General features: G+C 40.1%; 1 protein-coding gene across 1 annotated transcript in view; it reads right to left on the bottom strand.

Moving 5' to 3' along the window:
- capn5b (calpain 5b) overlaps positions 1-15,430 on the bottom strand; it is a 59,413-nt gene extending 43,983 nt beyond the window's left edge. Inside the window, exons 1-3 of the mRNA XM_085421248.1 lie at positions 15,385-15,430; positions 14,740-14,956; positions 1,782-1,955 (exon numbers count right to left, since the gene is read on the bottom strand). Of these exons, the coding sequence (XP_085277374.1) occupies positions 1,782-1,946 (165 nt within the window). The 5' untranslated portion in view covers positions 1,947-1,955; positions 14,740-14,956; positions 15,385-15,430. The remainder of the gene's footprint in view (positions 1-1,781; positions 1,956-14,739; positions 14,957-15,384) is intronic.
- Positions 15,431-17,748: the final 2,318 nt, after the last annotated feature.

The raw sequence follows: 17,748 nt of genomic DNA, 5'->3' as shown, positions 1-17,748 counted from the left end.
TGTAGCACAATATTTATAGAAATAGTAATTGAATGAAAATATATCAATAATAAAAAATAAGAAAGAGTTAATATGGAGTTAATATTTAGTAATGGTAGCTAGCTATATAATATCCAATGCGCAAAGTAACTCAAACACTTGTATTTATCTACTGCAATCATTCAATATTTACATGTATTTAGTTGCATTCACACTTAGTTCATCCTCATTTCATGAAAATCTGGGTCAACCCCATGGAAATACAGTGATAAATGTTACTACTACCAAGCACCAACAACAACAGTTAGTTAGCAACATCTTAGCACAAATTATTTCCAGAGATTCAAATGCACATTGCTCCCACATGTCTTTCAGTGGGTGAACTGATCTTGGACCAAGAATAACAGCTTGTTACTCCTTCTGTGCGAACATACATGTTAACACAGGTGTCGAACTCCAGGCCTCAAGGGCCGGTGTCCTGCAGGTCTTAGATGTGTCCTTGATCCAACACAGCTGATTTAAAGGCTAAATTAGCTCCTCAACATGTCCTGAAGTTCTCCAGAGCCCTGGTAATGAACTAATCATTTGATTCAGGTGTGTTGACCCAGGGTGAGATCTAAAACCTGCAGGACACCGGTCCTCGAGGCCTGGAGTTCGACACCCCTGTGTTAGAATTACTGGAGCTGCTTTTCTACAGGCATTTAAATAATACAGGCAAAAAAAGAGGTCAAATTTCAGTGAAGCTGAAGCTTATTGAGACTTCTTACTGGTAGAATTGGAAACACTGGCCACAAATGCTGATTGGTTGAGTCCAGAAATGTTTGTTGTATTTAGTGTGCCTTAAAGGAATGAAAGAGTTAACTGTAAAAAAGTTAAAGTGGTGGTTAGGAGTGTTCGGTACCATTTATCATATTTGAATCTTCTCTGATATTGCAGAGTTTGTATTCTACCTAAACCAGCTTGAGTCTGTCTTTTTTCTTCTAACGAAACTTAATAATATCTACCATCGTGGTCAGAAATGTACATTTTTTCAACAAGACGAATGTCTTGGTAATTTGAGGCTTTTAATGATTTGTTTGAACTGTTCTTTTTCCATGGTGGAATGATTGTACAGTTTTATTATTTATTGACAATTCATATCTGGACACAGACACTTTACGCCTTAGCAGTTTTAAAACTAAACAATACCTAAAAAGCACCAAATGTGTTACTCGAAACCAAGTTTTTATGTCATTCTTTATGGTAATTATATTATTAGCCAATCAGTAACCAATCCATGAGGTTTGTTTTTATCAAAATATAAGTACCGAAAGTAAAAGTAGTAATTACTAAGAATAATATGCATTACAGACTATATTATTTAATCTTTAGATAATTATTACATCACTTTTGATTTTCAGCTGGAGATTATTTTAGTTTCTTATTAACTGCTGGGTACTTCAGCTATAAAAATATAGTGTAACATATTTTTAGATCATCTTATCCAAGGGGCAGTGCCCCTCTGTTCGCCCCCCCCCCCCCCCCTCTCCCCCCTCTGGACACGCCCCTACAATCCAGTGATTTCATCCAGTACAGCACAGATATCAACACTCTTGTTTGGTTCAGTGCTTACCTGTAGATACTTTTCCTCATACAAAAATAAATAAATGGATTTAAAAATGCTAAAACACATTTCATTAGCAGTTTGGTGAACTGTAAAATTAATACCTGTATATTTATATTCATCAGCAGCAGTAAACCTTTAATGCTGCACTTTTAATCAGATTTATCAGTTTTTGTTTTGCTGAAACAAGCCGACCTACCCGAGGCCTCTTCCAGACGACACGTCCGATCCTGTTACCCTGGTAAAAGAGCGAGTCGTCTGTGGCGGGGAAGCGGGGGTCCTCGAAGAGCAGGCCACTCTGCAAGCACTGCCTCTTCAGGGTGGAGTACTGCTGCCCCTCGAAGGCCTTCACTGAAGTGAACATGCTGCAGCCCTGGAGGACACAACGCAGATGGCAATGAAGTACAGATCTGCATCCTGTCATCACACCACCCTCCTCTTCTGTCATTGACTTTCACACACACATTTCAGCATCCTCTCTGAAAAAGCACCATCTTGTGTAATTTCTGAAAATAAATTTCCTTCCTGCTCATCTGGTTTTCAACTCACAGTCATCCCAGCAGACTGACAGCCGAATCCAGCAGACGGTAATACCTTAGCAGCGAAAGCTCTCAGTGGAAACAGAAAGTCGATGTGCGCTGCTGCCTTGAGCACAGCCAGGCTTCACTGGGTCAAAATGATTAATCTGTCAATTCACTGATATCCTCCTGGGCCTAATTATCACTGCTATGCATTAAAGGAGTCACATATACATTGATCAGCTTAGGGCAAGCAGGGGAACCGGTGAGTGAGGGAGGAGGCAAACTAAGAACTATTGAAGGGATAATCAATACTGAAACACTGAATAAATGGCACACCGTTCCACATATCACTAACTGCTTACTTAACATACATCACTAGGCTACACATCGATACAAAATGAACAAAATAAAACACTTACACATTTATTTACACATTAAGCAAACACAAAACAATGTTATAATTTATTTGGAGCCACATTTCTTCCATACTAATGAATAAAATACTTTTCTTCATTCTTTTTAGCTCCATTTTGGTCTCCACCAGCGATTTAAAAATATCTTGTTTTCTAGCTGTTCGGAGCTTCCACCTCACACTTCTGTCTGTTATGCATTCACACTTCAGATTAATATTATTCACAGTGAAAGCAGTCAAATATCAGTATCAGCCCCAAAATGTGTGGTATCGCTAAGCCTCAGAGCTCAAATTTCTGAGCATCAGCACAAGTAAAAATATAATATATGCCACTTTCAGGTAGATATGGCCCCTTATTGATAAAAGACACAATAACCAAAGGTGACATCAGTCACAGCTAGAAGTGCATGTTTTCTTAGCAAATTACTTATTAAATGTGATCTATTATTATCGTATCCACATTCTTATTTTTGGAGTTTACTAGAGTAGCTTTGCATCAACTATGTGCCTGAAATAGTCATATTAGCGATATGGCTTCTTAATGACATCATAAAGAGCCAAGAGTAGAAAAGAACTGTCTGAAACAGAGCCTTTTTGACTCACAGAGATTACTTACACATACATTGTACATATGTGTAACTTAAGCCTCCGCCACTGTAACATATGTACATGATAGAAAATAAAACAACAAAGTACACAAGGTCAACTTTAAAAGTCTGACTTTTAGGACAAATCAGCAATATCTAATAGGGTTTTAATCTTACCGACTGTTTTTAAATAACTCATCATATTTATTAGTTTTACTGTCAGAATGTCAGAAACAGGTAGCTATCCCTTAGCACTGGACTCAACACAACTGACAACTCTTTATATTTAATTAAAACCTCAGAAACAGTCAATATGCTTTTCAGATGCACAGAATTATTCATGTCTGAACTTTTCATGGTCAGCAATTTGCATATGTCCTTTTCTATCAGTGTCACATCATCATAATCAATACCTCTGCCAGCAGAACTATTGACAACTTATGAAATCAGAGCCTCGCTGTAAGGCATTTAAGGCAAAATCATACTGGCTGATTAGAAACTGAGTTTATTGACTGGTGATAAAAATATATTTTCTTATTTTGTCTGACGGCAGAATTTTTAAATTATTATTGATTAACTCACCTTATTATTTACCCAGTTACAGTGTCACAAAGTAGTTCCTCTAATGTTTCCTGAAAACACTTATCGTTGCCAAGTTCTTATATTGTCTCACGTCACGTCTAATCATAATAAGCTAATCTAATATTTCACACATTAAGAAAAGTTTGGAAATAAATATCCAAAGTCTTAATGGTGCAGCTTAACCCTGCGTACCCACGAAGAGACTCTCAATCCCCACACTGGGAATCATTGACTTGAGATGGGATGGCATTTAGCTAATCCGCAACTTGGAGGCATACACCTCTGATCAATTCATTTTATACGTTCCAGTCTAAGAGCAGTAGAAGACTGCACACTGGCACTGCTCTTACATTGCTATTACACAGACTCTGTGTGCTCGGGAACTGGCAGGTTAAAGACTGTTTTAATGTTGAATCTAGCTGTGGTTGTACTTCAAATTAGTAAACCATGAAAAACATTAATTTTCTAAATATTTTGTTCTTATAATGTTCTTGATATTAATTAAGAACAGTACTGCATGTGTGGAAAGGTCTTATTGACAGGTAGAAGTCAGGAGAAGACAAATGCAGATCATGCAGATCAATAAGTCTTGTTGCACTCAAGGTTAATGTGACATCCTGCTTTATTTTGATTGATTTGCCAAGATGCACATATAATTAGTACAGTGCCATGAACCATTATTAGACCCTGAACACTTATCAACTAATAAAATGACTGCTGGCAGGAAGAAATGTAAACAAAGAAATATCAACACCAGGAGAAAAACACAAATATTAATAATTACAGTTGATGCTGATAAACACTGGATTAGTGTTACTATGGTTGTGGTCAGAAGATAATATGCACTCATCATGGACATGAAGGTCCTGATAATTTGAGGCTTTTGATTTGATTTTGATTAATTCCTTGAACTGTTCTTTTTTTCAAGGGTGCAATGATTGAACAGCATACATCTTTAGTGACTTAAAATAAAATTGGGTGCACAAGTTCAAATTTATTTTGGATTTTCTATAATCCACACAGGATCAAAAGAACACAGACTCAAAGATATGCATATACTTTCACATATTTGGTTAAATGTCTCTGTGCATAGACCAGACACTTATGGTAGCCATCACCAAGTTTCTGGGTGGCTATCTGACCTTTGACCTCTTCTTGGCGGAATTAATAGAATTTATTGAATTTTGTTTGTTTCCTAGCATAGATGTGGCCTAGCATGGTTTGGGGCCTTGGAAGTGTTATTCTGCAAGCTTAATGTTAGCCAGTTGTATCCATTCTAAAACCAGTTTTAATACGTGTTTGGAATCATTACCCTGTCTGAACAACCAAATCTGTTCACATTTTATCGAGCTGATGAGCTGAGGGGAAGCTGAGGTGAAGAATTTGGAGGTAGTCCTTATGAGTGGGTTTTGATAATCGATTTTCCGATTAAAATCGATTCTAGCTTGAATAACGTGATATCGATTTATTAAAATTTTAAATAGAAATTTATTTTGCCGGAAACGCCAGAATCTCAGGTTAAATTTTGACAACCACCGAACAGCTAAAACAGTAAATGAGACACGGATACACGGTACACTGATTCTGCACAAAGAGGTTAACACAAAGCACAGACCCGCCGACGCATCAGAATCAGTGAGATGTCGGCTTTCTCACCCGATGGCACATACACGGACACGCCATCGGGGCTGAGAGCCGACATCCCACTGTTTCTGGTACGTCGGCAGTCCGGTCTTTGTGTTTACGTCTTTTTTGTGCTAGATTCTGAAGCTGCAGGTTTCATCACTATCCAACCAAACCAGCAGCAAAAGAAGATCCAAACTACGCTTCACATTTAGCTTCACATAAACATCGCCATGAATTCCCTCTTACTCTTGCTGTTTTGCTTCCACCACAATAAAATAACACTTCATGCACAACTCTCTCTCTCTCTCAGTGTACTTCAAGACAGTTTCCCATCTAAAAATCTCTGTTTTCTGCATTATTTGCTTGCTTATTACCCGCCAGTCTACCATTATGTACAGCGCTGTCGGCCACTGTTTTTTTTTTCTTTTAATTTAACTGACTTCCGACAAGAAAATCTCATGTCTGCTGTTCAATACTGAAGAAATTTAACAATTTTAAAATTATGCGAAATTGCAAAACGCTTAGCCGTGTCTCTATTTAAACCTCTGTAACTTTGCTCTGCTTCACTTCAGCAGCATCTGGTAATGTTTATATGTTGATTCATGGTTTTCTTTAGTTTTTGTTGTATTGCAGAATATTTTTAAGGGTTTCTGCTATAAAAAGCCAGGCCAGGAAAATCTCCTTCATGTTTTTCTGTTTTATGCTCAGTTACTTTGACGCAACGGCATCTGCTGTGATGCTTACACCTTTGATAAAGTCTCAGAAGTGTCAGCTTTCTTTTTATAGATATAAAAATATGGATATGTACTAATAAATGATCAGAATTATAATATTTCTGACTGTCTGAGGCAAAATTTCCCCGATTCAAATCGAATCGATCGAATCAAATCGGGACCTTGTGAATCAGAATCTAATCCAATCTAGAAATCAGTGACGATATCCAACCGTAGTAGTCCTACTTCATTTATATACTGATACTAGCGGCTACAAAACAGCCCCAAAGCATGATGCTGCCAATACTATGCTTGACAGTCGGTACAGTGTAAACCTAAAGCATCACTCTATAAAATATTTAAGTGAGGGCGTGCACATATTTGAGCCTGTATGTTTTAGTTGCTTATACTTGGCAAATCAAACAATACACATAACCTGTCAGATGCACTCTCGGGTGCATTATGAGAGCCTGCTGTTTTAAAGCTAACACGTTCTGAATGCTAAAAAGACACCAGTGTATAATCCGGCTGCTTGAGGCACTCGAGTCTTTGTAGGGCTCAGCTTTTAAGTGACGCTGTGCTCCAACACAGAGTCAAGGGGGAGATGTTCAGATTAAGTGGGAGGGCTTATTCCGCTACAGCTTTTCAAATTCATCTTAAATCATCTTGAAACTCACAGATGAAATGCTCTTGTGATGTTGTTTGGATCATACTGCAAACTGAAGTGTGCGGAGAAAAACCTGCTCAGAGAAATGGAAATGTATCCCTGTTAAACTTGGTACTGAACCAATCTGCATCTGAACAAGGTCAACTCTGAAGCAGTAAATCAGCATTTTCTGCCGTAAAATTACCTAATACATTCAACAACAACTGAAGACTGGAGAACAAAACATGTGTGCATGTGCCGGTGGTATTAATGTATAATGTAAAATGTCTCAGTATTTCTCAGTATAGTATAGTAATAAAACCAAATCCTGCTTATGTCTCTTTATGCCAGATTACTACGCAGCACTGCTATTAACATAAAGTGTTTTTTAATTGGGCTGAGATGACCTGTTCACCTTCCAGCAGTGCTCAATGACATCTAATATCTTTGGGAAAATGAGGAGAACAGAAAATTGAAAGCAGCCCCACTGAAAGTACGTCAGCAGCTAAATGAAATCTAACCACAGTACCTTTCAAACATTATTAACCTGAAGGATTTAAGGACTAACTTTTTCTGACACTTTGAGAAATCTCATGCTTTCAGCAGACATTCATGTGTTCAAAGCAAACTTTAAACATCCTGCTGCAAGTGTGGTTTTCAGATATGTCACATTACCTACAGCCTGTATCTGATTAGTCTCTAACCTTAATTAAAGAAAATAGCCAGTAAGTTCACTTTACAGGAATTAACAAGCTATCTCACTCTTGAGTGAGTGATAAAGTAAATTCCTGGGGGAATGAGGAGGTCGCAGTTGGAAGCAAAGTCTGACAGATGGCCTGGTGACTTGGCTCGTGACTGCAATGGGGAAAACCATGCTGTCATCTGGCCTCTGTGGACTGCCAACAGGATCACCTGCAGAGAACGAATCCTGAGAAGCTGCTGGGCTGCATTTCTTCACTACTGTGGCAAGAACAGCAACAATCACTGCTGAAAATTAAAGCTGCAAGGTTTCTACTATGATTATCTGTCAGTATGTGGCACATTTAAATCTAATTTTCAAACAAATTCTCTGTTCCATGAAGCAGGATGATCCATAAACTTGACGCCTGCACTTCCCATACAGTCTCCTATGCTGGTACATTTGCTATTTTAGTACTTTTGCTTCTTTTTATTCATCTGAGAGAAAAACTACTGCTTTAATCCGCTACTGGATAATCCATCCATACATTTTCTGCCGCTTATCTGGGTTCGGGTCATTGGGGGACACCAAGACGTTCGCAAGCCAGCTCAGACATAATCTCTCCAGTGAGTCCTGGGTCTGACCCTTGGCCTCCTCCCAGTAGGACATGCCCAGAATACCTCACCCAGGAGGCTATCAGGTGGAATCCTAGTCAGATGCACGAACCACCTCAACTGACTCCTTTCGATGTGGAGGAGCAGCGGCTCTACTCCAAGTCCCTGTCGAATGACTGAGCTCAGCCACTTCTTCTCCTGGTAAGACGTGCCCAGAACACTAAGCCATCCTCGTCAGATGCCCAAACCACCTCAGCTACATTCAGCTCCCTCTTCACCATAATGGGCCGTATCTAATGCCCCTATCACAAAATCACTTTCCAATATAACTATATGCACATATACACTCACAAATACCCAACCCATTTGATAAATACACTCTAAAGCTGCAAAAATCTCCGTCCTGATGGCAGTACATCACCATCACTTAGGGTGGCTCACCCCCTTTCCCACCACTCTGGACTAACATAGTTGCATAGAGGGATCTCTGTGTTGTTGTCTTGCTGCTCCTCCACATCGAAAGGAGCCAGTTGAGGTGGTTTGGGCATCTGACAAGGATGCCTCCTGGGCGCCTCCTGGGTGAGGTTTTCCGGGCATGTCCCACCGGGAGGAGGCCCCGGGGCAGACCCAGGACCCGCTGGAGAAATTATATCTCTCGGCTGGCCAGGGAACGCCCTGGTGTTCCCCTGGATAAGCTGGAGGAGGTGGCTGGGGAGAGGGAGGTCTAGGCTTCTAACTGCTGTTTAACTGACACAGGTAGCAGGAACTGAAAGGTGAGGACTTAAGATTTATTTCAAAAGGATCACTCTGACTGGTTTATTGGAATCGCCTCTTTCTCTCTGATTGATAAATGATGAAGATCATCATTTATCAATGCAGGTCTGGTTCTTTTCAAGCTCCCACAGCTTTTACTTGAAGTATAAGCCTCGGGATCCTTTCTTGTAAATGACACTTGTGGTTTTCATCAATTGCTAAATATATATTTTAATTTACATCCTTGGAACAATCCTGTATTGCTGTGTCTTCCTGATCAGTCTAAAATTAAAACTCATCTTCTTTGTTTGTTTTTTGGACTGTTACCTATACACACATCAATCTGACATGGAGCTGAACTGAGCTGAACTCCAGTTCTGGCACAGATAGAGGATGAGCTAATGGGCCACTGTAGCCCCACTGTAAAAGTAAATCAGGATTATTTAGTACTGTCAATCTTGCAGAGCTCTCTAGCAGAAGAATAACAATATGAACCTAAAAATGAGATTAATAGGCCTCTCTTTAACAGTGGTTCTGTTCCATTAAGTGTCCCCCTGAGCAATGACAGCGAATCAGTGTACACAATAGCAGGGCCCTCCCTAAGTGGAGCGCAACCACCATTAATGCACATGTGATTTTCCCGTAATGACATTTGAAAACGTCTGCTTTGAAAAAGGTCTACTGGTGGCCACAGGAGCTCTGATGTGGAAGAAATGCTGTTGGACTGCAGGCAGATGTTTGGGAAGACGTGCTTTATGATTTAAGACTTCAGCCCTCCTACGAGTGCGGAAAGAAAGCAGATGGGAGGTTTCTCCAATGGAAACTCAGTAAGAACTGCCTACGCTATGGGAACAAAGGGTGAAGCAAGCAAGTGGAGGCAGGGCAGACTCTGGTAGTCATCAAGAGGCTAAAAGCAGCCCATTTGGTTTCTCTGCCTCTTCAGAAATTACAAAGACAACACAACCAAGAAACTGTGAATATTAGGAAGATGGCATTTCCATCATTCAATAGAATTATCAAAATTTAACCATTAGAAGTGACCATGGCAGATTTTGTTTGGAAGTGAAAGCAGTCAGAATGAATAAATGAGGTAAATCCTGATGCAGCTGAGGAGGAGTGTGGAGGAGGAGGAAGACTTTTGAAAGGACAAAATGACAGTTAAAGAATTCCCAGCTGACACAAAGCACAAATCTCTCCCCCAAAACAATGGAGACATGATTAAGAAAACGACGGCTCATGCACTGGAGAGAGGTGAAACGCTGGAGGGAAAAGTCAGCCAATCAGCGATCAATAAGAATGAGGAAACAAAGGGCCCTTTCTGACAAATGTGAGCAACGCTGATGTAATAACAACATGTTGTTTAATGCATTGCTTCCAGCAGCAAATATTAATCTTCAACTGCGCTCTAAACTGTTGATCTCGGAAAACAAATTATTCACAATGCTCGCTTTTTCCTCATTTCTGACACTGGGCTTGTTCCCCTGTTTGTTTACACAACAGTGTTAGAAGCCTGACATCTTGTGAGGTTACAGATTTTGGTGGAGAGGCCGCGGCAGTGATAATAAACTGATTGCAGTCCCAGAATGATCTATGATCTTCGCTGTGAGTGAACAACACACATGAGCAAATGGCTGAATTCGAGCAAAGGTGTAGACTGCCAGCTGCCCTTGCTTCATTGTGCTATGCCTGCATTACTGAGCAGGAAGAGCTGCTGGTCAGCAGATGTCAACATTGATGTCATTCGACTGGTGCTGCCCAGTGCAGGCTGAGGCATCGCAGAGTATCGATGATGGCAAAATGGCAAGATTTTGACATATGTGAATGCCAAACTAATTGAAAAAATAAATCTGCGGTTGGGTTATTATTGTAATCCACACTTATTGATTATTCATTAAGTTACCAACATCATGCAGATAACTGAATTCAACAACATGTTTTTTTTTTTTGCAGTAATTTTCTTAAACTTCATTTATAAGAAACACTGTTAGGCTTCCCCCAGATTGATCTTACTGTAGGAATGCTCTCTTCTGCTTACATGAACCAAAACATTAAGCAAGTTTGAGCTTTAAGGAGGGGGTGAAAGAGCACCGCTGTTAAAGAAGCAGGGGCACTGGATTTATAATGAGAAAACACTGACAGCCCTCTAGTGAAAAATGAATGCAAAGAGTATCGCATTATTTTGTTTTCTGACTCGAGCCTCCTTCTGTCGAGCCTCTTCTGCAGCACCACGAAGAGTATTCGTCTAAGGACCACGGAGAGCTCCTGTTACACAGCACTGGGTGGGACCAGTGCTGTGAATCAATCACAAAAGAGTCAATCTTTGTTCGCGTTCCTGGACACAAAATGTCACGTGTTTTTCTTGATAGTCAACAGGGATTTGTGGGTAATGTATTTTTAGCAAAAAGTCTGGCATATTTTCTTTCTGCAGCTTGTCCAGATAAATTCGGGGGCTGTGTCACCATGTCAACCAAGAAATCTGAGCTTTCAAATCATGACATTTCTAAACACTAACCCGTTAGTGTTTTAATCCATAAACCTAACCTAAATTTTTAATAATCACAGCAACCTATTTTAAGTTAATAACATATTAAAAATAATCAATGCAGACTCATATTTTTTAATTTACTAATTTCAGTTTTGTGGCAGATGCATTAAGCCAGACAGAAATATCCTTCACCAGAAGAATTTCAGGACTTCTGCTTAGGAAGAAAGTCAAAACTTCCAAAGATTTAAAACTAAGAGATATAAAACTCATTTGTGCCATCTGCTATAAGTAAATTCATTTCATTGGAATGAAATGAATTAACATTTTTGTGCATTGTTGGTTTTAATCACACAAGCTGCTGCACAACAAGTTTCCCTACTTGGGAAAATAAAGTGAAGTCAAGTCAGGTTCTACATGATTTTTGAGTCCTTGAACACGTTTTCTTCAGCAGTACGCCCTCATATCTACAGAATGCACATTTTCCACTTGCATAGGAAAAAAAAAATCTGCATTTGGAGGTTTGGTGGGTTGGTGATGGAGTGAATCGCTTTGACGCTCATGCCAGAGACAAAAGTTTACTTTTTTTGATAGCTTATTAATAAAAGGATTTCATTTGGTTTCAGGACATAAAACAAAGCTTTACAATGTACAAAAAGGACCACTTCAGATATTTTCAATTATAGAATAATATCTAAATTATACCAACAATGAGGAGAACAGGAACTACAGCACTATATGTTAAACAGAAATGGGAAAAGTAACGCGTGAGTATTTCTGAGGATGAACGGTTGCAAATACGGAGACACAACAATCCACTACATCATCACATACTTCAAGAGAACGCGGTTTTCGAGAATTCAGTACAATTTTTTGAAATTTTGGTGATTGCCAAATACTGGGCTTTCATATACCAAGGTACCATATTTAGGTAATATGGAAGGAAATATTGTGTCAGTAGAAGAGAAGACAGCTTTAAAATCTTGTTAGTAGTAGTAGCCTGTAAGAAAGCAATCACAAAGCGATGCCACAAGCCAGATCCACCAAGGCAAGATGAATGGCTGAAAACAGTGAGTGAAATATTTGTTTTGGAGCGACTGACTCTGATCAGTCTGATAAGACGGAGACTGAGAGAAATGGAAGAGCTGGACCAAATTCAAGTATCAGTGACACAGTGAGGGATGAAAAACTACACAGTCAGGTTTAGGAAAAGATAAAGGTTTGGCTTATAACACGGTTATAAAGTAGTTATCAGGTCTTATAAAGCAAAAAATACTTACACATTCATGCTAAATGATAAAAAAATTTTTTGTTTTTATCACCACTTCATGCTTTGCTACAAGTCTGTACTAAAACAATTCAAATGAAGTCATGTGTAGATCTCGAAATGCAGTCTTTGCACTCCTACAACTTCCAAATGAGAAGTTTTCCTGTGTGTCAGAGTAAATTCACAAACAATGACTCTACTGTACGTTTTGCTTAACCTTACCCACACTCAGGTTCTTCTTACTTTTAGGTAAGCTGTTAAGTCTGTAGGCATATTTCCATTTAATCTGTTAGCAAATTAGGAGCTTGGGGCACGCCTGCCTTCTTCTGTGGATTCTTGATAGAGGAACCAATGAAATTACCTCCATATTATACCAGCAAAGAGACAGAGAGTTCCTTTAAGAGCATTAATGGTTAATGTTAAATAGACTGGTTTTTATATAAAGCTTTTCTACTCTACTTAAACACTGAAAGCGCTTTCTGCAAAATGTCTCATTCCCCCATTCACACCCAAGTGCTAGCATTTACGCACAGCAATCTAAGGACCACGGACAGCTCCTGGGACACAGCACTGAATGGCAACGAGTCTTCTAAGCTAGTCAGAAAAACACGTATCTAATCAGATCTGGGGGGAGAAGGCATCACTGAATAATGATGTGCAAATGAGTCCACACACACCCTGGAATCACAGTAAGAGGCTGTTCTTCTGTTCTTTTAGCTGTTGCTCACGACGCATGCAGGAAATTCACACACTAGAGATGATAAGGGTGTATGTAGAGCAGAAATGCAGTGTAGGTGGGCTGTAGCGTAGTTAACTTAAAGAGTGATGTGAATATTGCACGTTTCCATCTGGTTTTGTATGGATAGACAACACTTTGAGTCACAAAAACAAAAACAACAACAACGGAAAATAAAGATTATTGAACCGATTTGAGCTTAAGGCCGAGGCACCCCACAGGAAGGATGTGGTGAATGTGTGGTCAGATATCAGAGTGTGTTCAGGTGGATCTGGATGTGGTGGTGGTGGTCAGGAAGTGACTGATTGAGTCTGCTTCTGCTGACAGACTGATTACGCTCTGAAGTGAACAGGGAGGAGTAATGCACCAGAACACCACGGAAAGAGAGGGAGAGAGAGGAGAGGGAAGGGTGTGCCAGACCATCCTTCATCCACCGCCCCCACCTCTCTCCTGCATCACGGAGGAGGGCTATCCCAGCTTCCCCCATCCTCCCAGCATCGTGATCTCCCCTCTGCAGTATCTCCTTGTGCTTCTGTGGGCTTGGCCGTAACACACAACACTTATGCCCAAAGTCCACCCAGGCCAGACTGTTTCACTTTTAGCTACTCATATGACACTTATATGATGAGATAGATAAATGTTACATTATGTGGTTTTTAATTATTATAAGGTGTTAGTTAAACCCGACAAAAAGCTGACATTTTGACCATTATCTTCTCTTTAATGAACAATAATGGCACATATGAAGTAGCGATTATTGGGTTTACACAGTTTACCTGGCATGAATCGGATTAAGGTTGAATGCCAGTAAAAACATGCTGAGAGTGTCCACTTTTAGACCCTGAAAGCTGGCAAGTGGTCCAAACATAGACTATTAATGTGCATCCACTCCCCTCTGGGTTCTCTGCAGAACAATATAGTTGTGCAATTACTAATTTATTACTCCGAGTGGAGTGGGGGAGAAAAACAGGCAGCACAGAGTCACGCAGAAAGTCCCTGTTTGAGAGGTAAACTTACTGAGAAAGGCTTTAATTTTCCAGCAGGAGCCATTACTACTGATGTGAGTGATATTTGGTGAGGGTAACAGCAGCTCGCTCAGATATGGCTCCCACACAGATTTACTGCAACTGTGGCTGTGCATTGTAAATATGAAACGAGAAGGTAAAAGACTAAGCACCTTTGAAACAGTGGATATGCTGCAAGCCCTGAAATGCACAGGCAAGACCAGTAAAGCCTGGAAGAGCGGCTCTCCCGTCCAAGATGCACAGTATATAGCGCTCTTTTTGCGCAAAGTAAAAGCTGCTTTCACACCGGTGCAATACGAGTTCACTCCCACCCCCCATCCTCACCTCTTGTTATCGGCTCGGCAGCCCTGGACACAGAGGCCGTGTAAATCATACGACAAGTAAGTAACAGGATATCGAATCTACCGAGATTTAACTCGCTGATCGCCGACTCTCCATCTCCGGCAGCCCTTCACACAGCACCTGCCTGCCAAGGGGGAGAGCAGCCTGAAGCGGCTTAAAACAGCACCCTCACCTGAACCGAGGCCTCTCCCGTGGCAACGTGGGTCTCTCTCGGGTCCTCCTCCGCAGGGGGGGAGCGGGCGAGGGAGGAGGGGGATCCAGCCGGTCCGGCTCTCGCTCTCCGGGGCTAGGGGGGGTGGGGGCTGCTGGGATTCCTCTCCACGCGCTCCCTGGTCCGCCGACGGAGCTCCTCTCTCCTCCTCTCCTCTCCTTACCCAAGCAGCGTCAAGCTGCGGATGGAAAACGAGAAGTTCCGCTCTCTTGATTTCAAAATAAAATTTTTTTAAAAAAAAATGTACACACATGACCTGTAATATAGCCAGCGAAACAGCAGGGGGCGCCATAAAACAACCCCCAGCCCCTAATTAAGATGACCAGGAGCTTAACGTTTACTTCTAAAAAATGAATTAATTACAAAATAAAAATATGTAATTTTTCGCACATTATATTGTGTATTATATTGTGTTTGATTTAAATAAAAGGACACTTAGTCTTTAGTTCCTTGTCCTTTAGTCTTTCTTTCACCAAAGCAAATTTTGCCCATAAGTCGCTAGCAAGTGCATGCTAATTGGTACATTGTGCCATTTCCAAGCCATAACTCGACTCAAAGAGCAGTTAAACCATAACATTAACTACTAACTGAGTAGAAGCTGATTACCGTGGTCGAAGGCGACTGTTATCAAGATGGTAAAAATATCCTGGACAGGTGCCAGCTTCATGCCTGAAATCAAAATGGCAGATACTGTGACGTCCATAGAGACAGGTATTTTTACTTCCCTATTCGTCGGCTTAGTTATTGATATTTTAACTTTGAATTATTGTCTGTATATATTGCGCTTTTGGGATCTTTTAAAGTGTTTATCTTGAACTGACAACTTTGGTTACACTCCGTACTCACTTCTGTAAAACACCAAATTTTTAGCTGAATTTCCTTTTCTACCTCATTTTCCACATTTAGCCGACTTTTTCTCGGGAAGAAATAGCACCTGATTTGTTAGTTCTACCAGAGGGTTTGTTAACACCGCGCTTCAGTGCGTTTTATTTTGAAGGTACAAATGGGAAATTGTGTATCTCCTTTGCTTCCTCGTAACGGGAATCCTCAATATTGGGCTGTACACAGTGCGCATGCGCTCAGTTAACGGGCCTGCTGTAATCCCCTTTGTCACAAATAACAAGAGGACGCAATCTGCTGTAATTAAGGAAACCTATCCGCCCAATTACAGGTTTCCACTTATGTAACAGTTAAGGTCATTAAAACAAAAATAAACACAGCTAGGTTTATTTGATATTTCTCTTTACAAATTAAAACACAAGATCTGTGCTTTGCAAAGTGCAATCGTGCAGTCGTTTCATCAAAAAAGCAACAAATTCACGCAGTAAGCCCTCAATTTCAAATGTAAAGCAAAAGTATTGGCGAGGAAACTTAATATAACAATTACCAAGTATTAAAAAGAAGATGATGATGAGATATTAATAGTCTTCACGAACTCTGCCATTGCTCATTTAATTTCCTTATTAACTGACTGATTTTTGAAAAACAGAAAAATAGTGATACGTGACCCAGAGTCAAAAGTGACATCATTGTGCATCATTTGTGTTTTAAAACCAAATCTTAAAAATTATAAGTAATAACTATTTAAAAATAAAACGGAACCGCCTCACGTTTCAGGGGTTTTGGAGCTTTTTGCGTGACAAAAGCATCACTGGATTTCAAAAAACAAACAAACAAAAATTAAACTTAAAATATTTCGCTCTTGATGAATTAACATATGAGCAAAAACGTTGGAGCTTAATAGTTGTTTTATTTTTCCTTAAGTTTTCCTGAGAGTACAGTACTTAGTTACATCAAGCCCGTGCAAGCTTACCTTACCAGTGAGAAACTGAGGTGAATTATACCTCCACAAGTGCGTGTAAAGGAGGGTTTTTTTTAAGGTGATGGATTTTCATATGCACACTCACTGCTGTGTAGATTCCAGATTTTTTTGCTGAGGCTCTGGCACCATCTGCTGTTCAGTGACCACCTTTATAATGCTGCTGGGAATATCATTTATCTACAGGTGAACAAGCTGCCTTTAACGTGAGCCTCAGATTTAATGATGGGAAGAAAAAAAACAACACAATTTTGTTAAACAAAATCTAATTCTAAGTGCTCAAAATATCTCCATGTTTAATGAAAAGAAAATTTCATGGTCCCCAGAGGATGAGTGCCACTTATTTTAAGAGAACCAAGTGGCCTTTCCTCCAGCATCACTAGTTGGTCAAAGTTTTCACTGATCCAGTGAAGTACACTATATGGACAAAAGCACCGGGCCACCCACATAGGAGCTTCTTGGCCATAGAAACACATACCATGAAGCTCCCATTGCACCGTTTTTCTGCCGATGTTAATGATAGGAGGGAGTCTGGAGCTCTGCAGACACATTGGCGACTGTTAGGCACTATGCACCTTAGCACTGGTGACTCTGCTCTCCAACTACGTGGCTGGAGACTAGTTGCTGTTGCTTCCACTTTGCAATAAGTCTACTTAAATACTGTAATATCTCAGAGGGAGGACTTGTTGCAATGATTGCATCCTATTACAGCACCACACTCGAATTCTATGAGCTCTTTGGAACAACCTGTTCATTCACAAATGTTTGTAAAGGGAGACTGCATGGCAAGGTGCACCTGCAGCAATTCAAAGAGATAAATACTTTTGTCTAAATAGTGTATGTTAAAATCAGCGTGATGTATAGGCACAAAAACCTGGGACAGCTGTTGTCCCAAGAGAATCTATGCCAGAATTATTGGTGACCTCTGATTGGCCCTGGACTACAAGAGGGTACTTTTACAACACAACTGATATAATTATTACTAAAGTTCATAAAGATGATGTATTTTGGTCGCTTAATAACTTTTCACCTTGCATCAGTATTTATTGTTGGTTTTGGACCACGATCCTGCAAATTAATAATAATAATAATAATAAAAAAAAGAACATTTTAGATGAGCTCGAAGTTGTACTCATTATAGCAGCACTTAG

This window comes from Rhamphochromis longiceps, linkage group LG10, assembly GCF_057381845.1.
Source record: "Rhamphochromis longiceps isolate RC_006_pf linkage group LG10, R_longiceps_female_GT1.1, whole genome shotgun sequence".
NCBI lineage: Eukaryota > Metazoa > Chordata > Actinopteri > Cichliformes > Cichlidae > Rhamphochromis > Rhamphochromis longiceps.
This window is presented reverse-complemented; position numbering and strand designations above follow the sequence as displayed.